A 25,649-nucleotide genomic window follows, 5' to 3' on the forward strand; every position below is an offset into this window, starting at 1 on the left:
GTGTATCCTGGTCCTTTGACTGTTGCAACTCAGTGATTACTGGAAAATGCTCCCACTTTGTTTCTCCTATGTGGCTTAGTCTCCTTTCTGTGCTGCCAAAACTTGGAGGGTCAGAGGACTTACACAAGGCCCAGGCCTTGCTGCAGGGTGGAACCATGGGGCAGCTGGAATGTCACTTGGAACTGCAGTTGTGGAGTTACCTTTGGGTACCATGGAGAGATGTGTGGGCTGCAGGCTGCTTGGTTATTGAATAATATATAAAACTCAAAATTCTTTATTTCAAATGAATTATCCAGATCAACGGCAAGAGGAAGAGACTAGGAGAAGCAATAAAAAGAATGTGGGTTTTGTTTTTAAAGAAAGAGGAGATTTGGAACGTGTTTGAGGTAGGACAGGAAGATGGAACAAATTTACATTTATGAATAGTGCTTCACATTCAGAGAGGGAACCCTTAGATTAAAAGCTAAAAGGGTGAAGTTCTGCAGTGCAGTGAACTGTGTCTTGAGGTAAGTATAGCACCATGGGGTTGTGAAGCTAAAGCGTGCCTCTGAGCTCTCTCGTAATAACTATAATCAGCAAGCTCACCAAAGGGCCAAGTTTGGTCCTCCATTTTTTTTTCATTGTAACAGCATTCAGATATTGAAAATTAAAAATAGCTTTCTATTTTGAAAATGAGGAAATAATATTCCTTATTTTCTGAATGGTAAAGATGGTCTGTTGTAGTTGCATTTGAAGCAAAACTTTACCTGTAAAACAAGCCAGTTATTTCCATGACACATCTTGAAAGAGGAAAATTCCCAGTACAACTTTTATTTTCTGTCCCAGTTTTTGGGTTATAAAATAATTGGTCCACTTTAGGCAAAAAGGTGTTGGGGTCCAAGCTAGGTTGTTGTTTACTAGAAGATGAACAAGAAACTGGTTTTTATCTACCACCTCTGAATATCAGGCTGAGTTACCTTGGCTTGACTATCCAAAAAAGGCTACTAAATCTTTCCAAGCTTCTGCTTTCCGTTCTGCAGGCAATAATGTTTACTCACCCTTGTAAAGCCATTTGAGGTCTTCTATCTATGTCAGTGTGAGTAGTAATTAGCAGTAATGCTGAACAGAGAGGAAAATAAAAAGGCTTAGAAGCACTGTATTTCATTTTTTGTAAAAAATAATGGATTCTGACTTTATTTGCATAGCCAAATGAGTTATTTCTGTACACATTGTCTGCCAGAGATCCCTGTATAATATTGTCAAGTAATGAAATCTAAAGACACTATGGATTACTGCTTTGGTGTATATGCAATGTTCAATGTAAAGTGGTTTCATGCAGAGAACTGAAATGAGACACAGATGATTCATTTACACATTTATTTACTATCCTGCTTATTCTATCAGACTGAAATGGAGAACAATGCATTTATTTTACAGACATTTGACATAAATTAAACAGATATTTTGATGCTGAACAATTGTACAGACTACAACATGCATATTAATATGTAGATCGGTGCAGAAATATTTAGTTGATCAGCAAAAGCTAGTATGACAAAATAATAATCACATTTCCTTTTTTATGAAGTTAAAATGCAGGTGATATGGAGACATTGATACGAATACCACTAAATGTGAGAAGTTATTAGTCTAATGGAATCAGATGGTTAGGTGAAAAAATAAAGCTACTATCAAACAGTCTTATCTACAAAAAGAAATTAAATAAAAATGTTTCTAACAAATACACTAATAATGAAAAAAAGCATGTTTGATGCAATTACCATTGCAAAATGCCCTACTATTCCCTTGCCCCAGCCCCAGATACAAACAGCACATAAAGCAAAAGCAGCATATTCTCCCACAAGATGTCTGGGGCATTTTGTAAAGGCAGATGAATGAGATTAGACAAGACTTATCACATACGCTTTTATCTCCTAGTGACAGTTCTTTCAAAGAAAGGTATGTTGTTAATATAGCAATTTATGATGAAAATTTGCTAACTCTGTAAAATTGAACAATAGTGAAGACACTAGTATCGCGCCAAGAGAACTTGAAAAAATACTGTTGTGCTTTTTTTTTTGTTTGCAGCATTCAGAGCATTCACAGAGGAATACAAAGTAAAGTTCATTAAACTCAATAAAACTAATAACTGTCATGCTACTGTATCTATGAAACTAACACAGTAATAACATAAACATGAATTAGTACACATTTTTAGTTGATATTTACAGTGATCTTAAAGCAATAGGCTATGTGTTCGACTTTCAGGTTCTTTGTACACTAATCCATTCATATTTCAGCTTATCAGCATGGCTCCTTTGACTTTTGAAAGAGTTATATAGGTAAAAATCTGCATAACTCTTTGAAAATTTAGAGGTATAAATCCAGAACTCTGCATCTTAGCAGAAGTACCCCTGATTATCCCCAACAGTGCTTTTTCTTTTTTTTTTCACTTTGTAATACGTGTTACAGACTGTTCCTCTTGCCTAAAGCTATAATATATTGCTCCATCCTTCAGTTTTATACAGGCAGAATTCCCATTGGCGTTCTGCTTAAGGACTTCAAGAACAGGCATAAATGTTTTGTATTCTGAACTTCCACTGAGAGATGCTATCTGAGCAAAACTTAGAGCAAAAATAGCAGTAGAAGACATATGTCCTTCACCTTGAAATCATTAAAAAAGATAGGAATAGGCTTTTTGTTTCTTGTATTACCTTTAATAAGATATGTCCTAGACATCAGAGCAACTAAGCACACTATCAAAACCCTATGAGCCCCCCGATTTAAATAAATTTCAGCTGATGATCCCAATAGAAAGATACCTAGACATGATGGACTGGCACAAAATTCTCAGGCTGGGCTTCTGGTCCTGCATCACTGCTCAGCCATTTGCACAGCCAGTTGCTTTTATTCATGCCAGTATAAACGAAGAGTTACTGTTAAGTGAAACAGGGCTACTTGCAGTCAGTTTAATCATTCTGCCGATTTAATGATTTTGGAGTGAGAGTCAATCTAGTGCTGTCTGTACTGCCTTAATCAAATGTAACACCAACTTTGGAGTAAATTGACTATAGAAATACGCAGTGTTTAAAAGTGTGGTCCAAACTGCAAACCACAACCATCCAAGGGTTATAAAAAATTTATTGTTTAGGTGATTCCACTTGGGTTAAGATAGAGAACACACTGGGGACAATTTCATCTTTGGCTCTATATTGCTCTTTTTATGCAATATCACTGATGACAAGAGCAAAATTTGTTTGACTAAGGGATTTAGCAAGACTACATGGACTGTAGGTAATAACCATGGGAGAGATAGTCTATGTCTACATTAGCAAGTAGTGCAACGCAATAGACGCAAATTTGTTGAGGAAAACAGTTTGTGCTGACAATTTACCCCATGTATATCAGGGGTACTATTTGGGACTAGATCTAGTCTGGTACCAAGACCTGAGTGCTTTATACTGGTTGCAGCACAGGAGGTGCCCTCATGGAGCAAGTTTTCTGGTTCAGCTTCATCTAAAAGTAATCCAGTTCACATGGTCCAGGATTGCTCAGTGATGTGAACCGAAGCATGAGAAGCCGAAATAGCTGAGAGATTCACGTCAAGAGAGCTCTCCTGATTTCCACCATAATGCCAGTGTAAACACAGCCATAGACTTCCCAGTTTAGAAGTATACATTACTCCTGCTCATGTTAAAAAATTATTTAAATGCTTACTTGAGGTAAAAAATTACTCTAATGAAATTAATCACCTGGACTGCTCTTAGAGTCAGGGTTTACATTAACCACAGGACCACAGTCAATGTCTAAGGTAATGACATGTCACCTTTCTGTTTGGTTCATGCATATAATTAGGATAATCTTACCTTTTTGAATTAAATGTTAGCTAATAGCAGGTTCTTCAGCTACTTTTAATTTAAAAGAGCAATAATACCTGTGTGCTACTTCTTTGTTCTACAATGGGATCCATCTGGATCTGTGTTACATGTCATAAAAGAAAATTAAATAGCAATCAGTAAGAATATAGGACTATAAAGTATCGCTGTTGTTTTGAAAGAAATCTCCATTGCACTAAAGGGCAATACTTCTTAAATATCGTAACACCACACTTCCAAAAAATACTATCTAAACCTGCAACAGAACTAATACAAAGACAAGTACATTGCTCCACCTGCAGATGTCACATGGTGTATGATTATTGAACAAGAAACCATCAGATGATGAAAACAGTTTTGTCTCTGCCTGCCAGTCACTCAGCCTTTCTTCATAAAGGAAACCAATAGTGTAGCTGCGAAGGATCTGGCTCCCACAACACCTGATCTGTTTTAGAATGTGAAAGCGTTTCAGCTGGAGTTTAAACTGAGTACCACTAAAGAATAAAAAACATATTGGACAAGAGACAAATATTCACACTTCCACCTGTGGCTCTCTTAATAGCATTTAGCAGTCAACTGCTTTTACAAAAGCTCTTGCAAAAGCACTGAACAAATGCACTGAAACCTATTGCAGGTTGAGGGAGACACTGGAGGCAGTCGGACCATTAGAATACTAGAAGAGATGAAGCTGTGAGATGCTATGGCTGCAACAGTAACGGAAGGAAATGACACTCAGTTCTTGCTCCTGTGTTCAAATACAATAGAATCCACCTGGTCATTTCCACCAGACCACCAAAATGCTTTCCTGATAAACAAGACACATCAACTCGTTTGGTGGGTTGCCTTCTAATTGCTCCCAAGAAGAAGAGAAGGTTGGTGTTTGGAGGGCAATGAGAAGAGATCGAAAGACAGACAAAGGTTAGAACGCACAGTATCTTCTTTTTCAGGAAAGTCTTCTGAAAAATGATTACAGATTGGATGTTCATGTAGCTCACAAGTGGTTAAAAACATTACTAAAAATCTCAGTAGAGACCTGTTGATTCTAGGATAAAAATTAAAATGGAGTAGGACTGCAATTAAATAATTTGCTATTAGCTTTTTTACCTCATTAAGTGTGAGCAAGGAGTATTTTATATATGTTTTACTGTATCTCTTGTTTATATAGTATATTAAAACATGCCTTGTTTTCTGCCTTTCTTCCCCCCTTTGCTGTTTCTTGCTTGATCTATGCTCTCTACTTTGAAAAAAAACACATTTCTTGCTTTTTTTCCTTTTAAAATATTTTTTTTCATTATCACAATGTGAAACTTTATTCTCTATCCAAATGATTCAAAAAATATATGAATGAAAAGAAACAGTCAGGTAGGCCCTGGACATTTTTACCAAGCTGACTGTATTTGCAAAAGGGCTTGAAAAAGACAACTGGCTTTTGTACTAGACTGCAGTTTAGATATGAGGTTGAAGAAGTTAATTAAATAATTTGAAGGAAAACCTCATTTCAAATAGAGCTAAGGAAACAGAAGCTCTGTCTACATGTTGGGGAAGAGATTGACTTTTAAAAGAACTGGTTGTTTTTCACGGAATAAAAATATGTAGCCTGGTGTTACCGGTAAGGAAAAGGCTCAAGAAGCCAAATATCATTTTGATGTATGTATGTTATAGGCAAAAATACCATTTTCTGTACACACTTCTGGTTATGTGGTATTGTGCTATAAAGCTCTTCAAGTCAGTTGCTCTAGTGTTAGATCAGACATCACCTCTCTGACGTCACTAATGTTTGAATTTGAGACCAATTTTGAAGTGAGGACACAGTGCATTAGATTGCTGCATTAGCACAGAGGCTACTATGTTCTATACAATGAAGCATTAAAAGGCCTTTTGTGTTTTTATTTTAAAAAGTGTATTTTATATAAATTCTGTAGTGCAATGACTTCCCGTACCATGTTACATTCGTTAACGTTATATGCTTCCCCTGTAAACAGCTTTCCTTCATGAACTTCCTTTGCAGTTTGTGCGATATATTATTCCCCTCACCCTAGATTTGTATGACTGTGACTATTTACTCAAAAATTGTTCTGATTACTCTATGAACATCTTTTAAATGTATACATTTGGTTCCATCATTGAAAATGAATTAAAACTTTGATTCAGGATTTTGCAGTTAGTATAAAATATAAAAAATAGACTGATTGCAAAGCTATCTCCCTGAACAATCTTCATTTTCCAGTGATACAAAGAGTCAGACCCCTTTCAGATGCACAGGGGAGTAACTTCATCTTAAGATTCCTTAAGTTGTTTTGAAATTCTGCAGCTGTTGGAAACTTGACTCCAGAACTCAAAACCAACCTTCCCCTTACTCTGGTGAATGGGTAATAAGTCTGAAATGGCTTCAAAGTTTTGGAAAACCAGAAAAATACACTCAGGTAATTTTGCATAATTTGCTACATAGCAATTCATGATGAATGAAGTGATCCTGGACTGCACTTCTTACACCTGCTGCACTGTAACGAAAGCTTGGGCCAGTCCTGCAACTGCTCAAGTAAATATTTTGATCAGGAGTTAAACCTGAGCTCGGTGTTTAGGAGTGGATCCCGTGTATGCAGTCAAGACTGGAAAAAATGGATGTCTCAACCTGTGCTTCTGGAAATGATATTCAGCATAGTCAAAAGTATATAATGAAATTATACCAAAAGCACTTCTAAAGCTTGATCCTTTTGCTTCCAAGATTAAAAAAAAATACATCTGTTAATAAAGAGAATTGCATTTCCTTTGCCTGTAAAATTTCAAAATAAATGTGCTTCTCTGAAAACATTTAAAATATGGCAATCAATAAGGGCCTAGTCTTCTCATTTGATTTATATAGTTAAAGCTCCTGTTGATTTTAATCAAGAGAGAGAGACTCTTGCCATCCTCATTTGTATTTCAGTCAGTCCGTTTTTCCATCAGATTCCCATTGGTTTCAGGGGAAATTCATCTGCATAAGGATTGAGGCTTTGATTTTACCACTGTTGACTTGTTAGTGATTTTAATAGGGCAGAATCAGGTTTGCATAAAGTTTAGCTCAGGAGAGCTTAAGGAATCAAATCTCTGCTCCTGCCATACGTTCCCCATGGCTGGACTCCTCCTTTTCTACCAAGTGGCACAGATCTGAGGGAGCTTTTCCAAAGCATAAGGGTCACCTGGGGGTAAAAGCACATGGTAGGAACACAACACAGACCTCAGTCTTGCCAGAACAATGTCATTATCTTGAATGGGATTTTTCTGTGGATCCAGAGCATGGGATCAGATCCCATTTGGACTTAGTTTGGTCTTCTTTAATTCACTAGGATGTAAAGGCAGATCGAACAGGCCCATGTGATTTCCTAAAACTGCACATAGAAAATACAGACCACCACCTTAGGCATATAAAAATTGACTGGCATTTAGTTTTAGTCACTGAAAATATCTAGGAAGAAAAAAATAAAAATAAATATAGAAGATTAATGACTATAAAATACTCAAGAGCTAAGTTTTGGAACACTGAGACACAACATGATTGAAACATGTTAAGCAGAATGCCACAGAAATCGGTAAAACTGAATGCAGCAAGAAGTTGCAATGAACTGCAACAAAAGACAAAAAAAAATTTTTAGTTTGAGAATTAATGACCAGACATTGTTCAGAAAAAATAACATTATATTCCCAGTTTTTCAAATGACTGAAAAGACACCTCCACATTATCTTGTTAAGAAAATTAGAATACTTATGGAAAGATAGAGAACATTCTTTTGTTTCTTTGTTTGTTTTTTAGTTTAAACCAAAGGATTATGCTGGACTCATTGTTTGGCTTAGTCATCAGAATCTGTATTTTGGGGCTTTTCAAAGTTGCCTCGTTTCCATGGGCCAGGCCTGAGTGAGGTCTGTGGCATCAGCCCAGCCATTTCAAGCAGAAGGCAACATTGCAACAAAAATGCTTGCTCTTTGACATTAAATGCATTAGGTGCTGACTTTTACTTTTTTAAGTGACAGAAAATGACACATAAGTAAAAATTAACCTAGGTGCACTACACAAAGTAGAAGCCTGCTGTTACAAACCACATGTTGGTTGATCTAAAGTGCTTTTAAGGCTTCCATTCTTGCTGTCTCAGTGTCTTTGCAACAGCGCTGATCTGGAAGAAGCATTTGCCCCATCCTGTGCACGAGGATGTGCGAGGCCCCAACTCCAGCAACCAGCCTCAGGAGCAGCAGGGAACCGATGCCGGAATTTCTAAACACCTCCTCAGACTTGGAACTGCTGGACCCTCTGGTTGTCCTCTGTGAGGCTGGACTGATGCTCTTACAAAACTATTGTAAGGGAGTATCCAATCTCAGCAGAAAAACAGAGGACAGCAAAACCAGACCTGTATTCTGTTTTCCTAAAAAAAATATATATAAAAGTAACATTTTATAGGACATGCCTCTGTAGCAGCATACTTTTGCTTATGATTAGGATGATGAATTTAATAAACTTTTTATGATTTAAAGAATTAAAGCGATCTATAGGCTTTTTTGTATTATAGCATAGGAAGCTATTGGTGCTGGATAAAAAATTAATAGCTTTTTTCAGATAGTGGTTAGATGGCTGTAGTTCACCATCTTTCTTTTACAAAGCTGGAGAACGTCAGAGAAACCAAAGATGCTTTGGCAGGATTGACATTTCCCTTTATTTAAGCACAGGGGAAAGCCTATACTCTACGTTTGGAACAGCCATGAGCATATGGGTTGAGGCAAAGTTGGTGAGTCAGGTGATACCTTCTGTCAGTCCAAATGACTGAATTGAAAAGCACAGACAGGCTTCAGGGCATGGAAGACCTGGGGCAAGTCACATGTACTTGAAACCTGCTTTTTCCAGCTGCATGATCTGTGATAATACAAGGTACTGCTTCCCCCTACAAAGCTTGTCTCTTATGTCCTTGCACCACAATGGCTTCAAGAACATTGCCAGTATTAAAGTGTGGGCACTGCATGTAAAGAAAAGGGAAAGAGAGCTCAAAGATCATGTAGAACCAACTATTGTTAAATCAAAGGAAAAAAAGAATGTGGATTTTAAATACCAAATTAAAGAGATTGAGAAGTTTTGGATATGTCTGTATAGCCATTTGGCACTATTTATTGCCATAGAAATAACTAATTTTTTTTTAATTTTAAAATGGAATTTTTTCTTAGTTATGAAATGTTGGCAATTTTCTATAAAAATATCAAATGCTTCAAATTCTGGTCATTAAATCTTTACGTTTCCTTACAGGATCATTGATTAAATTGACAAATGCAATAACTAAAGCTCTGCAAATAAAAAAAAAATTCTGATTTACAGCACGGATAAACTAAAATACTCTAGTCCTTAATTAACAGATATACTCATGAGCTTTTAAACAGAAAGCAAGATACATGAGATGCTTTAAGTAGAAGTTGCAACTTTGCAACATAAGTCTGTACAAAACCTCCAGGCAGCACGCTGTGAAGGAAGTACCTGTGTCCCAGGAAATGCTTTTTCCATAAATCCTTGTTAACAGTAGCTTTCCCCCCAACCCCAAACTATTTACAAATATATGCATTTTGCAAGCTCAAAGCACCTTGTTTCACATCTTTATGAATGCATGCATTGACATTTCATCCTTTCATGTGCAAATTCTAAAATTCGTTGTAACCAAGAAAACAAAACAAGTTAAAAGAGTTCAAAATCTGTCTACAATCATTAGTGAAAGGATCAAAAATGTCAGATGTTGCAGAACACCGGCTCCTAACGGAGCTTGCTTTATTTTATTCACTGTTCTTGAGTAATTTTTTTCTTTTTTTTCAGTTTGTTACAAAAAGCAGTCTATTTTTTTTCTTTTAAATTAAACAGTATTTAAACTAAATGACTCTTCATGCCATGCAAAAATAACATTTTATGCACTTTTTTTTGAGGCTTTCCATGTTTTAGTTCATAGGCATTACTAACTGTGTTTTAAGAAAAGTTATTTTTATTGCTTTTGTAACTAGTCACATACTAGTTTCGCGTGTGGGACAGTAACCAGTTTCTCCTGGACTTGAGTGAATTTCTGGGGCAAATAAGTGGTTTTCCATTTTGTGACCTTCTTGGTTACTGTCTTTCTTTACCTCACCCCCAGCATGGTAAATGTCTTGGGTACAGTTGTGGCTCATGCTTTTGGGTGAAGAGCTGACCTGTGGCTCCTCTGTTAAATGGTTGCCATCACGGTGTTTATCCCCACAGCAATTTGTCTTGATATCCTGTTGCTTTTCGTGTTTTATACCACGTAACTCCATAAACTCTTCTTCTTCTCCCGTGTCTATTTCAGTGAAGCTCCTCCTCTCTTTTGAAGGGAAAGTGAAAACCTTTTGTCTGGGAAAGAGAGGGGATGATTTTTTAACAGGTCCCTGACAAAGTGCTGATGCGTCAGCACCAAGTAAAGGTCGTTCACCTTGGGGTGAATTTTCTTCTAGGAGAATGGTGCTGATGTGCTGAGGGGTGGCCTGGGTGAAGTCTGCTTCTGCCGTCACTGGCAGTGGCCTCGCAGTGCTCGGTGGAGTTGGTGGAGCACCAGCTCTATTGTCTTTAAAATTAACTTTAAGGGATCTAGATTTTAATGGGTTGCTGCCTTTCAGGGAACTTTTGGGGCTTTCCGTGGCAGTATCTATATGCAAATGACCATGCAAACCAGTTTGGGATCCACTGCTGTCACTGATAACAGCTCTGTCGATTGGATTATAGTCAAAGGTGACATCGGTTGGAGAAAACATTGTGTCTTTTGTGAATGATATAAATTGAGAACTCCTTACTCTTTGGTTGCCTTCCAGGTTAACAGCATCAGCTGGAAATCTCATTTGCAAGTGAGAGCCAGGAAACAGAGAAAGGGGAGACCTCTCCGTTTCTGTGAAGTCGGTTGCACAACTGGCAAAACTGTCAATACTGGATGTGCTTCTCATGTCTGTTACGATGTCCATAGGTCCAGTCGGCAACAGATCTCTCTGACCTGAAACTTCTTCCATTTCTATTTCTTCTTCATAGACAGGTGGCTTTGCTGACTGGTCTTGGTAACCAGCATTAAGATTAGGCTGAGACTGAGTTTTAGTAATTTCATTATACAACATCTCCAGTTTTTGGGCACTGAGGTGCTGTGGGCTGGAGGATGCTGCGGCGTTGTTTAATTGCTCGTGGGAGTCCTGTTGACTAACTTCTTGATATTTGTTCTCATAAGACTTGTTTGAGCTCGTTTCAGACATTGTCCTTCTGGCCCACTTCCACCGGCTTGGGGACAGGTGGTTGTCATCAGGTGTCTCCTTTGGATTGTCTACTTCTCCAGGTTTACCTGAATCTACTGCTACATCTATCATTTCCATGCTGCGAGCAAAGGCATCTTTCAGGTTCATGGAGACAATACTGCCATTTCTTTTAGCTCGCTCAAGTGCTTCTCTCCTTTTAATTGCCTTCTCCTGTCTTTTCTGCTCCTTATAAAACTCTGAGAAATTGTTCACAATAATTGGTATGGGCAGGGCTATGACCAGCACTCCAGCGATACAACAAAGTCCTCCAACTATTTTACCTAATAATGTCTTAGGATAAATGTCACCGTATCCTACAGTAGTCATAGTGATTGTTGCCCACCAGAATGATGCAGGGATACTGGTAAATTTTGTAGCATCCTCATCCTTTTCAGCAAAGAATACAAGACTTGAAAATATCATTATTCCCATGGCTAGAAATAATATCAACAAGCCTAATTCATTGTAACTCCGCCTCAGCGTAAAACCTAAAGACTGAAGGCCTGTTGAATGTCTGGCGAGCTTAAGAATCCTTAGGATCCTCATAATACGAAATATCTGAACCACACGTCTGACGTTTTGGAACTGCAGGACACTTTTATTGGACTCCGTGAGGAAAATGGTGACATAGTACGGCAAGATAGCCAATAAGTCAATGACATTTAACGGGCCTTTGAAGAACTTCCACTTATTTGGTGAGGACAGAAAACGCAAAAGGTACTCCATGGTAAACCAAGCAATACACACAGCTTCAACGTGTGCTAGCTGAGGGTTGTCATTTGGCTGCCCAAATTCATCTATTTCTTGAAGCTCTGGCAGCGTGTTAAGAGACAAAGCAATAGTGGACAGTACGATGAACAGAATGGACACAATGGCCAAAATCTGTAAAACAAAATAAACAATGTTTTGGTTAGACTGATACAGGTGTATTTGTCAGGGCCTGCTCAAATCCTTTCAAATGTGCATGAGTCAAATAAATTCAGAATGGTGGAAGCTGTTTTGGCCTCTGCATTCATTATTTGATTTTCATGTTCGGATTTCTGCACAGACAGAAAACATTAGAAGCATTTTAGACTGGTCAAAACCTGATGGTTTCACTGCCTGCAGTAAACCAATTCATTTCAGAAAGCAAGCCATGACTGGTCTTGCCATGTTTAAATTACAATGGGAGGTGCTATGAATTCTTGCAAGTTGCCGAGTGAAGAATATAAAGTTCCTGCCAATGTGCAGAACATTATTAGTTTCCTGCATTAAGTGTAATTATGTAAAACTTCACACAGTGTGGGGAATTGAGTGGGAAATACCATGTGCAAGCTCTCAATTTAGTGCTACATAGTGTACACCTTCCTAAATTATGAGACAAAAGTCAAAATTAAGAAGAACAAACAAGAAACATCATTCAGGAGACTAGTCTTGCCAAACTGTAATGTCTAGATAAATTTCAGGTGTGACAAGAATTGAAGGTACTGGCCCTGATTTGGGTTGAGAGAGGAAGATGTTGAAAAGTAAGCACTAGTATGAAGATGAACCCAGTTTCCCATCATGATTAAAATGTGCAAGTAGAGGAATGCTTCCTAGAAATAGCATTTCAATTTCTGTCTCAGGAGATAGGTTTTCTGAAATTTTTGCAGTGCAATTTGATAAAATTCAGGCACCTCCATACCTCACAGCCTTTCATTTTGCTTGGAATAGCTGGTCATTCTCATTTACAGAATCAATATTATGAGAAAAGAAATGAATGAATGAGAGAACCTAATGATTTTCCTACAAAGTATAGTTATTCATACTTGAAGGAATATGGGCAGCTTTCAGATAGCATGTGAAGTGTTGAAGTGATGCAAGAATTATTAAAACACTTTACTTGGGAAAATAATATTGTTTTGGTTAGGAATCCTAAATGAATCCAGGTTTCTATTAGAAATATTAAAAAATTGTTTTCTGTTTTAAAGATCAGTTTAAGCTCATTCATAAAAGCATTTGCTCTCATTTCTCAGAAACTGTACTGTTAAATCCATTTGGTGGTGTTTGGTGTTCTTCCAAGGACTTACTAAGTCTGACAAAATTGCTGTAACACCCAAGAAGAGCGAAATACAGCCAAGCAGAATGCAGGTGTGAGGAGTACCTGGGGAGAGATTGAGGTAGCCTTTCCATTTCTGGAGCTGTATCACCACTGTGACCACTCTAGCTTTGAGAAAAATGGCAGTGAGCCTGTTCCAGCTCTGGGTTACTAAGCACACATTCAGCTCTCTAAACACAATCTGAAATTGCTCATGGTCCCTATTTGGCATAATCTGGTACTTATGTGCTATCTTTTGGCCTTTTTCAGCTAATAATGGTACAGAACAGGTAGCATCTTTCATATTTTGAAGTATTCCAAACAGATTTGTATCTCTCCCTCTCTCCCTACCAGTGCTGCTTCTGCTTTTCTGCCTTTTTTTAGCCATATTTATTGGAGGAATAAAATCCATTCATTTCTCCTGCCAACTGAGTTGTGGAGTGCCTATCTTCATTCTTCAAACAGCCCACCCAGTAAACATACTCTAGTTAATCTACCTCATTTAGGAGGGCTGTACATCCCTTTAAAACAGCAGCAAAAGAATCCAGTCTTAGTAAAGAATGAAGGCAATAATACTGCATACCTAGGCAGGGCTGCTTAATTAAATTTGTGATGTTCCATAGCTAGGACAGAGGCAAAAAAAAGGCAACACTATCGGAGAGAAATAACCACCTTTCAAATTGTGAAAGTTACCTGTATGAGATTTCACTGTGAAAAAGTTTGAAGCTTAAATAAAATACACTAGCTTCTCCATTTCACTGACATTACCGTGAAATAACTAGTGCCTGCTTGAGTTCTCTTACATGCTCAAGAACATAATTATACTTTCAAAATGTGAAGAACGAATAAACATGGCACATATCTGAATTGTTGAGCTTGCAGTTTCTGTCGAACTGATGGCTTCCTCATTGGGACAGGCATTGGAAAGGAAATAATAGTATAGGAAAAAGCTGTATAATACAAGGACATGATTACCTGACATGAGTTTTCTTAAAAAAGAAAATCATGAGAACGTATGTATCTGCATGTCACCAAAGCAGCTTTGATTAGGAATCAATGGTGTTTTAGTCTGTCATGGGGAATTTATTTTATGCCTAAATGTTCACCAGCATACAAAAGATCCTAGAAAAGAGTCTTGAACACAAAACTTCCCCGTTCAGAGTTGCCACCCAGGGTGTTTTCTTGGCAACAACCATCTGTTTGTTCCAGCCATTCATTCATATGCTGGTAACATGCAAACCTTAACTCTGCCAGCTATTTCAATAACATATACAGGATAGCAGGCCTGGATTTTTAGTGTACTGTCTGTAAGCATGAGTCTGTTATTGGTGAGAAAAATTTATTTACAGCAAAGGAAAGTTTTTTGCTTTCTTCTAATGTAAGAATCCCAAGCTTTTATTTGTCTGGGGCTTTGTTGTGTAATTAAAGTTGTGCATCATTCCACACACAGTATGTTTTAATTATTGCAATTGATTAGATTTTACAACTCATTAGGCAAAGAATGGCAGGGGATCACTAGGAAGAAGAATAGCAACTATGAGAAAAAGAAGAAGAAAAAAAAAGGTTTCCATATTCTGAGTCTACATAAAGAACACTTTGCAGATAGTGCTATGCTGGTAAATCCTCATAAAACAGATGTAGCTTATACTAACAGAAGAAGTGAATTTATAAGAAAGGCCTGTAGCAACCTGCTAGATCAGCTATGCTGATACAAAAGCTGAATCTTTCCCAGAACAAATTCCAGTATTCTGGGCATGTTTCTGGAACTGTATTCTGGACTGAAATGCCTTGAAAATATTGCGTACTCCAGGTAATAAATCTATGACCACAGTTAAGCTATATAATTCTTGACATACTAGTTTTAATCTGCATTTCAGAATATGTACAATATTCTGTTTAAATGAGAGATTCTGGCAGTTTATGTCATTTAGCTATGGTTCTACATGGGCGGGGGATAACCTGATGGAATTTAACAAGGGAAAGTGTAGAGTCCTGCATCTGGGCAGGAACAATCCCAAGTTCCAGTATAGGTTGGGGCATGACCTATTAGAGAGCAGTGTAGGGGAAAGGGACCTGGGGGTCCTGGTGGACAACAGGATGACCATGAGCCAGCACTGTGCCCTTGTGGCCAGGAAGGCCAATGGCATCCTTGGGTGTATTACAAGGGGGGTGGTCAGTAGATCGAGAGAGGTCCTCCTTCCCCTCTACTCTGCCCTGGTGAGACCCCATCTGGAATATTGTGTCCAGTTCTGGGCCCCTCAGTTCAAGAAGGACAGGGAACTGCTGGAGAGGGTCCAGCGTAGGGCAACAAAGATGATTAAGGGAGTGGAGCATCTCCCTTATGAAGAAAGGCTGAGGGAGCTGGGGCTCTTTAGTTTGGAGAAGAGGAGACTGAGGGGTGACCTTATTAATGTTTATAAATATATAAAGGGTGAGTGCCACGAGGATGGAGTCAGGCTCTTCTCAGTGGCAAACAATGATAGGACAAGGGGCAATGGGATCAAGCTGGAACACAAGAGGTTCCACTTAAATTTGAGAAATAACTTCTTCTCAGTGAGGGTAACAGAACACTGGAACAGGCTGCCCAGGGAGGTTGTGGAGTCTCCTTCCCTGGAGACATTCAAAGCCCGCCTGGACACATTCCTGTGCGACCTCACCTAGGCGTTCCTGCTCCAGCAGGGGGATTGGACTAGATGATCTTTTGAGGTCCCTTCCAATCCCAAACATACTGTGATACTGTGATACTGTGAATCCAACTCTCATTAAACATTAAAAATACTTCCTTATAAACTGCAAAATGTTTCTAAAAGAATGGGTATAGTTAAATTGCTTCTTTATGGGCTCGATATGAGACATATGAATCTGCTGCTGATACAATGAATAATAAAACATTCCTTAACAATGCAGTCTTAACAGGCTGCTCCAGGTTTTTGTGGGGGGCAAGGACTGGTAGCAATCTCCTGAAAATGTAGTGGTTTGCCGGTATTCAACTGCCACTAAAACATGGCTTTTTGTTCTGTGCACTCATCTCATAATTCATTACTGCCAGAACTGTGAGGATTTCTGCATAGAATAAGCATACAAAATAAGGCAGAAAATAATGGTGTGATGGAATAGGCTTTAGATTGCTCCTTGCGTTTCTGCAATAACTGACATTGTGAAAAGGGTTCTGACATAGCTGTCATGCCAGTGTTATTGTTAAATGAAGCAGAGCAAAAGTATACATCAGGTTCACATAGCTGCTCAGGGGAAGTTCAGTTGAGCCATATCTGACAGCCAGTGCAGTATATTTGATTAATATAGGTAATCAGGTAAAGCTGTATTAGCAATGTTGTTTCCTTAGTTTTTGTTTCAGGGTAGGATCTGGACCATTTCAGTAACAGACAAATACAGTCTCACTACTTTTTAAATCTCTAGCCTTCACAGGCACTGAAGTATATCACACTGTTACATATTCTTCTCTTTCTGCATTTAAATATATGATTTTTATTTTCAAATAAAGTGCTCTGGCTGTAGAAAAAAACCTCAGAGAAATAGTCATCACTTAGCTTTTGAAAGACTTCTGATAGCAGTTTCTGGAGAACCGTATCAGGTTTCTTGGGCACTAAGCTATATATTCTCAGAAGCATCTGCTCTTGGGAAAGAGGTGTCTAGATCTAGTTTTGGGCAGATAGATGGCTAAGGTTGGCCTAGATTCTTCAGAGAAACCTGAGAGCTACCAAGTGTGGTAGCCAGCAGCTGTATCTTGCATGAAAGTGTCCTTAGCCCATAGCACAATGCTCCCAGCTTGCCCCCCGGCTGTTCACCCACTCAGAGTCATGCTGGCAGAAGCAGAAGGTCAGATCGTGGAGGTTTTCATATCTCTGAGGGAGCAAGCCCATGAAAGTGGAGGACATATTTGTAGGCTTGACGGGAAGTTTATGAAAATCATTTTACACCAGCAGCATCCTTTACTGGCAACAGTCTACAGACTGTGATACTGAGTTCACAATGGAACAAAAAGTTTTGCTCAACAGGAGCACTGTCTTGTACCTCTGCCTAAATCTGTCTGTGTTGTATTCTTAACACCTGGGAATATCTAAATGAGATGCTCATTGGAGCAGCAAAGATAACACTACAAATTGAGCTGCCCTCCAACCATAAGCATTATCACGCAAGCAGTTTCAAGGACAGTCAGGACATCAGTCTGGAGATATTGAGGGGAAGGGCCCCTTACACTTCCCTTCAGCAGTGCGAAGGAAAAACACATTCTTACATTTGTACAAACTGAATAAGTACATGGATATTGTACCAGCTGCTAGTAGCATGTATCAGTACAGCACCATAGCACTGCCTTCAGCAGCTGCCACTGCTGTTCCTTGCTAGACATTGCAGAAGAAGGTAATGAGACAGCATCTCTGTCGCTGGTGTCTTCATTGTGTCCCATCATTGGGTTCCTGGGACTTCCCAGTTACAAGCATCACCTCTTCCTTCTGGCTCAGCATTCTACATTGTGCTGCTCTGCAGAGAGGACTGTATTCAGCTCACACCTGCCTGCTGGCAATTCTGCACTCAAAATGTGTTCCAGTGTGTCACAGCTCCCACCGTGATCAGTCTGGCAGACTTAGGGTCTGTTACTTTGAATCTGAGGCCACAGTGACAAAGTTCAACAGAGGGGCAATACATTTTGGTACTGATAACAGGGTATGGCCCTTACTGGCTAATGCTTCTTATTAACATAAGGTCCTTGGCCAGGAGACATGAAAAAAGGAGACAAATAGTGACAAAACCTACTTGGATTTGGTCCAAACTGGAACATAATGGAGTTATGGCAAGTCTTAAGCATGCCAGTTCTTGCCAATCTTAAGAGTTCTGCAACACTGAAAATTATGGAAGAGCAGATGTCTTGTGTATGTTTGCAAATACTTAATGTCAGGAAAAATTAATTGCCAGTTACTAAAATTAGACTTAGGTACCAATTTAAAATGATCCTAAAACTATTACTGAGAAATAAATAAGACATCAGCCTCCAGTTGGGTCAGGTACTCTGACCTCAGCCCCCGCTTTGTCATTATTAGATCTGAATCAGTATGTGCAAGAGTGAAGACAGAATTTCTTGATGTAGTAAGAAAGAAGTTTGTATCATTTTCTCATAAAGTCTCAGAACAGACATCCTTGTAGTTACCTTACAGGGCCTGCAAACCATCATTACTAGGGGAAAACTGCCACTGCTTGTGCGCATCTACCCTTTCAGAGTACACCTGTCATCTCTTTTTACCTTTCTAGAATAACCTCTGATTGCAGACTCCTGGCACAGGTCTAACAGCTCCATATAGAATACAGTGCTTAATTTTTGAAAAAGAAGATGGAGGAGAGGGGAATAATTTAACAGAATAACATAAATTTACTTCAGCTTACAGCTCCATCACAGTTGCCCTTTCAGGAGCACATCTGATAATGGCTCTGACAGCATGTGTAATCACTGAACAGCTTCTCTCTGCTACTCTCAATCTCCTTTTTTGATGACATTATTTAGAATTCTGAACTTCCACTTCCATTTTTTCCTAGATCATGATTATTAATATTTTTAAGGACTCCATTTGAATGTTCTGCATTGATCTTCCAGGGATATTAATTAAAGCTGACATTAACCTCCATGTATGAGGGCAAAGCTCTTAGTGTTGCACTTATGCGGCACTCTAGTGATGCACAGTCTTTTCTTCCTCTTTGCACTCGAATGAATGTCACCTTAAAAGCTCAGAAATGCTCTTTTAGGAGGTTTTTCACTAAAGATTTCATGACTAGTTCCACAGACACTCCTTATCATATCTTTAGAGATAAGAAGTGGCTACTAGTTCATCAGTAGATGAGCAGCTGCTGCTCTGCCTTCAGTTCAGCTTGACAGCCCCAAGTTCCCATTAAGCCAGTGACTCAAGGACTCAGTGACTCAAGGACTACTGGATGTTTACTCATGGTTCCATTAAGTTCAGACTCTACCTAAGTAGCCATTTCTCAAGTGGCAGATGTCCAGGGATGTGCTGTCCTATCAAGATCACCCAGACTGGGAGCCAACAAGTACAGTAGTGAGGCTGAAGGCAGGTAATCAGACAGACTTGCCTTTGCTTGTCATGTGGTGTCCTTTGCTCTGTGTCTCAGGAGGCTCAAGGGGGGTAGTAGTTTGCTGCACACCAATTCCAGTACACATGGGACACTAATGGTGATAAAATCAGTATGATCATAATGATGATCAGTCTAGCAGAAGGGGTAATAACAGGTAGTTAAAGCTGAGATTTTATTGCTAGGTCACTCAAACTTCTTCAAGCACAGTTATATCTAAGCTGGTATTTTGAAACTGAATCTGGTAGATTTACCTGACCTGGGAAACTAATATGGCCTTGGCACATCCTTCACCCCAGACCTTCAGTCATAAAGCCTTTCTCTGTAGCTGATATCCTTCCTGCTTGAGAGCTCTGCGTGAACTCCTTTACTTTTTTCACAAAGCCCTTCCATACCTCTCTCTCTTCTACTTTGTGCTGACCTTCCTATTCCACAGACTAATATTTGCTTTAGAAGACCTAGACCCGCATGGGACATTAATCTTCTCAGGGAATGATCCCATGTTCTTTGAGGGCAGCCTGGTATACTTCTGATTTAAATTAACAGTAATATTAAATATTAATAAAATAATACATCTCTTCTGCATCGTGTTACAGGTAAATGACGGGTTTTTGTACTTATGCTATTAGGATAAGAGTAATAGAATACATCCCTCCTGCACTCTGTGGTGGCAAACTGCATTTGCTTAATGACTTGATTATTCCTTTCAGGAAGGATGACCTTGGGGTTTATACCACCTAGAATTTCAGCATCAGGATTTAGTAAAATGCGGGTTTGAGCATTTGATTATGGCTGAATGTGGCTTGATGGCTTGATGGAAGGCAATATTCCAGTGAATAATATAGGAAAAGGAGAACCCTGGGAATGTGGACTGAGTCTATATGAATCTGAGCATGGGGGCCCTTAAAATCTGTTAGAACACTAGTGGTACATTAGCTACATCATAAAAAATCAAGTACAATATTACTAAACACAGTATTACTAAATATTGTGACAAAAAAGTGGTTACAGAGATCCTGCAGACCAGAGAGATGGCACTAGGCACAAGTAAAAGGTGAAAGATTGCACATGTGGCTATTAACTGGGCCTCAGCACAGCCCTGAATCAACCTGCTGTAAAGATGTGAGACCTTAAGTAGTCACAGAGGAAGGTAATCTTCATGGCTTGGGAAGAGGCATATATATTCAGTTCAGCATGAAAGGAGTCAACTTGGAATACTATTTATTTAGCATAAAGCTAATGATCATTAATTTGGGCTTGTTAACAGATTAAAATCCATATCAAGTCAGTTCTAATATTTTTTTAGTTAAACAGCAAATGGCTATGTCAGCTGGAGACATGAAATCAATCATTTCATGATAAATAGCAAACTGCCCACTAGTACTTAATGTATTCATAGAAGAAATGGCAGACCCAGAGTCACGTTAAGTGAATGGCAATTGCTTTAATTTTTTCACGAAGAATTGGATAAGCCCATGAATTTGTCTGTCATATTATTGACAGAAGTGGAGCTATGACTTTTTTGAAATTAGAAGGCAACTAGTTCAAGCAATTAAATAATTTCATGTAACGTATGTTAAAGTGAAAATTAAAAGTATATCTAGCTAAAGCTTTTTACATTACAGATAGACATACACAAAAAAATAACTTAAAGAGGCATGTTAAAGGCTTAATTTATAAAACAGCTTTGTGTCTGCAGAGCTCTTTGACCTCTCTAAATACTACTTTTACATGAAAGAATTTACCCATATGTGTAAGAAAAGTCAGGTAAATTTATCAAAAATAAGTTAGATGTCTTCATTAAATCTGTGCATGTCCTCATTAAGAAGTTTTTCAAACCTTTTGATGACCACAGCTGGCATGTTTCTTATGTTTAGGTTGTGTTTTGCACTCACTGTCTAATTTTGAGGTAGTGAAAGCTGATTATTAGTACTTAGATGAATGTGCTAGGATCTTCCAGACTTCCATCTAAGTCATGACACAGAGCTCACAGTTTCCAACTCTTTTGCACAGCAGACCATAGACAAGGCCTGTTCTGCATTCCTTGCACACACAAAACATTGGCTACATGAGCACCAATTACACGTTAAGAACAAAACCCACACCACAAACCGCTACCCCACCCCTCAGCCCAGCGCGGAGGTTCCCGCTCTCCCGGAAGCGGCGGGTCCGGCCGCGGGAGCTGTCCCCGCCACGGTGCTGAACCGCGGGCCCGGCGCACCCCCGGTCGCTGCAGAACGTTTTATCCCATCACCTTAAACACACGAAGGTATGGAAGTGTGTCATTTATCAAAATAACACTCGGAAACAGAAGTAATGCTGGCACAAGATTTTTTCCTCTGGCAGAATACCATTGAAGTAGGCTGGAAAATGCCGCCAGAGGGGAGAGATTTCTTTTTACTGCTTGCCTTTAAATAAGTTATTAAAAATGCCCAGCAAATCATGGTGGAGTTAAACAAGCAGAAGCAATGAAAAATCAAAGCTCAATTGTTTAGCTCTAAAAAGTTCTAGTATAGGCTGTTGAATGGATGTAATGGGGACAATCAACACCCATGATGTACATATTTACTCATTTTGATATTAACATATCATATTAACTTAAAACAGAAAGCTGGATGTAACTGATTTCCAACAGAAATACTTTGGAAATTAGAAATTAAATTTATTGGTTCTCCCTGTTTGTACTTGGCATTTAGTTTTAACTGAATTTGTTTACAGTGGAGAGCTCAGATTATTAACCAGGACTGTACACTTAAGTCTAATTTGCTGACAACTATATTAAGATTATTGTTTAAACTATTCTCATTCTGTCATATTTTTACTGTTGATTGAGACTGTCTTTTAGTAATATAATGTAATGAGTAAGGATGACCTTCCACCTGAAGACTGCTGTTGTCTATCAAAGAGATGTGCTACTCAGCCTTATTTGAAATTATGACAGGCACAAAATTCAGACATAATCTTTACTCACACTTTAAAAATAACTTTTCTATCTTGGCTTCATGTAAATTTCTACATATATTTCAGAACTGCTGCTCCATATAAAACATCTACATCAATCTATAGGTTTATATAAAGCTTATGCCAATATTTCCCACACTTGTAGAATCAGAGAAATTGTTAGGGAAATGAAACCAGCCTGTTGTTTCCTCTTTTGCAATACAGTCATGTGCAGTTAAAGGCCTGCATATCTTAACTGTCTTCTTTTTACTAACTGTAAGGTGACTTTCCTTTCTTTCTCCCTTTTCCCTATAACCATTTTAGACTTCTGTTGGAAATATACATAGGGTCACGTTAATGACATTTAAAATATTAACTATAGCTTCCACAGAATGAACCTTTCATATAATATCACGTTTTAGGATGCTGTGAAATTCTAGCAGACAGTGATTTATTAGTTACACTCATTTCATGCTTCAAAGACTATGCCCATAAACATGGGAACTACGGACTTACTAAATGTAAATTAAAAAAAGAGAGAGAAAAAAAGAGAGAGATCAGGCTGAAGAAAATAGATACTTATCAGCCTTTAGGTTTTTTTGCATCTCTTGGAGAAATCGCCATCTATACATTTTCCATTCACAACCTCAAGAACTTAATTCTATGTGGGATTTTCAGGTCCTTGAATTAATAAAATGTACTATAAATATACCCCCAAAAGAATATTAATTCAACTTTAGAGTAGAGTCCTGACATATCATGTTTTTATTTTATGCCTATCTTCTTATAAATCATTAAACAATATTCAATTGCCTGTAATTAAAATTTCCTCTTTTCAGTATGTTTTATTAAGAAAATATTTAATATGCTTTAATTTCTTTAACAGTAAGTTTAATTATTCTAATTATGCAACAACCCTACCAAATCATATTGATAGTACAGTCATCAAATTCTATAGTACGATGATGCCTTGATAATCCATTCATAACTCCCCTAAGAAAGAAGGAACTGCCTAACTGTTATTTTAAAGTATCTTTTCTGTCCATGGTTCACTGCATATTGGTCTTGATTAATTTTTAAATTGTAGAAGCTCTTTACTTAGATAAAACTCTAAAAGTTAAATACATTGTTAGGAAAAGTTAATTCTAGGGGATGAAAGATGCACAGCAGTTTAAATAAGATTCTAGTCAATAGAATCAAGAAAGAAAACTGATTTGGTTAGATGTAGATGTGTTATAAAAATTTCAGTTTCAGTACCATGAAGACATGTTACTGAGAAGCAAATCTGACAACTTGAGAAAACAGAGAAGAAACTAAGTAGTTAGTAAAGCCAAAGTATTCTGTAAAAGCAAAGTGAAAGCTAGCATTCATAGGCTATGTCTACACTGCAGACTGAGGTGGAGTGGAGCCCTGTTTAGATTAGTTCTAAATAAACTACCAAGGACAGCAAAGCCAAAGCAGTTGTTGCAGCATGGAAATTGTGATTCTTACATAAAATATTTAAGCAGCTTAAATATCAACATCATCAGAAAACAGATGGAGAACTCAAGTGAGGGCTCTTTAGACTAACACCATAGCAGAAAGCAACCTGCTGAATAAACTCATGGAACTCAACCTCTGATTTCCCCTACCATGACCCAAAGCATCTGTAGAGCTGATTAAATTAGTTGGGTGAGAGTTAGCCTAACACAAGTAATTTGGATGATGGATTTTTTACAACATTTTTGCCTTAATCTTGTTTCTGTTAGAAAGGATGTAGGTCAGGAAGAATGGCTTTTGCTGCTGACAGCTAAAATGGCACTCCAGAGCATTCAACAGCTTGGTGGAAAACAGGAAACTTTAAGAAAGGTCTAAACTAGGCATGGGTTCAGAGAACCTCTGAAGATGAAATAAATATTTGTACTGAACATCCTGTCTCTATCAGATAATTTAAGGAGGTAATATAATCAGATCTTATTGCTATTACTGGTAATGAATCCGGTGATTAATAACTTCTAATCTTTAAACTTCAGCAGCTCCTGGAATTCCAAACATTCAGGAAAAGATGGGGTCACATTCTTTGAAAGCTGATGCCAATGATGGCCAACCTTTATTGGAGTCCTCCTATTTTGGACTCTTTATTTTTAACCCATGGGAACACAGTGCTGGTAGAGCTACCATGACAAGACTGATGGGATGGATCTAGGAAAAGAGCGACACATTTTGAGTAGACTTACTTTCCTTTTCAAGTTTGTCTTTCATGCGGGAAGAATGTCTGTTTTCTCCAGTGACTCTGAAAGCAAGGCTACTAGGAGTTTTATCCGCTGCTGTGGCTACACAGTTAAAATTTGCAAAGGTAGGCATTAGATTGAGATCAGTTATTTGGCAACAGAGTTCAGATCCAGAATTGGGGATAGAAACTCCTCCTTACATTAGATGTCCCTCCAGAATTACTTTCAAAACTTCATCTGCAATACTCCAGTTTCAAGCCTTTATCAAGGTGTGGTGTATTTTGTAACATATCCACAGAGTACAAATGCACTTCAAACAAATATATAAATGCCTTTACATCATATTTAGAAAGGTGAAACTGTAATTGAATCAAGATCTGGTGCACAAAATTTATCTATCTATTATTAAAATATTATTGAAAGGTACTGTTCATGCTGCTGTGAGCTCAAACTAACAGTATACTAGATAGGAAAATACCTGTAAGTTGTGTGAACCTTCAATTTTGGGCTGTAATTTAGATTCCGCTTTTAGCACAAATAACTTGGGCAGGTGCTGAAGAGGGTGTTCAAGGAATGCCTGTTTTCTCCTAAAGTGTGGATTGGCCAGAAGCAGGGCTGCATATTCGTTGTGCTACAGAGAAGACCATTTCGCCTGGTTACATCTAAACGCCTATAAGGCTTCAAACATTCTCAGCCTCCGTGTGTCACAAGACCTGGTTTTGTTCTCAGGGAATCAAAGGGAAATTTGCTGTTGCCTTTAACAAGAGTGCACAAGTGGAGTTTGAGTATCTTGATAAGCTTTGTCTGGAAGGTGCTGATCACCGGGGCAAGAGGGCTGGCTGTGTGAAGAAGAGCAGGGTTTGGACCTCAGCAGTGGAGTGAGGAAGCAAAGGAAGGAAGCCTGACAAGCCTTAGTCTAGTGCCCACAAAACACATTTGGATATTTCTCCTACTTTGTAATTTAACCAGTAGATGTCCCTGTTTTATCATGCAGTTGTTGACAAGGACACAATATTCCTGTTGTCACAACACATACTTAGCAAAAAGGCATTTGTTTCTCATGGAATGAATATACGTGATTGTAAAAATGCTGTCTTAATGCTCTTGGCATAGCCTGCTGGTTTTCTGACCAACCTAAGCCCCTGGAAGCTTTAGTGAGAGCTCTGGCTGATAAGCAACTTTAAAAATCATCCTTATGGAAATGTCCTATAG

At 38.4% G+C, this 25,649-nt stretch overlaps 1 protein-coding gene across 1 annotated transcript in view; it reads right to left on the reverse strand.

Moving 5' to 3' along the window:
* Positions 1-1,342: 1,342 nt before the first annotated feature.
* Positions 1,343-25,649, reverse strand: part of KCNB2 (potassium voltage-gated channel subfamily B member 2) — a 199,521-nt gene continuing 175,214 nt past the window's right edge. The window contains exon 3 of the mRNA XM_065831631.2: positions 1,343-12,017. Coding sequence (XP_065687703.1) covers positions 9,855-12,017 — 2,163 coding nt within the window. The 3' untranslated portion in view covers positions 1,343-9,854. The remainder of the gene's footprint in view (positions 12,018-25,649) is intronic.

Source organism: Patagioenas fasciata, chromosome 2 (genome assembly GCF_037038585.1).
Source record: "Patagioenas fasciata isolate bPatFas1 chromosome 2, bPatFas1.hap1, whole genome shotgun sequence".
NCBI lineage: Eukaryota > Metazoa > Chordata > Aves > Columbiformes > Columbidae > Patagioenas > Patagioenas fasciata.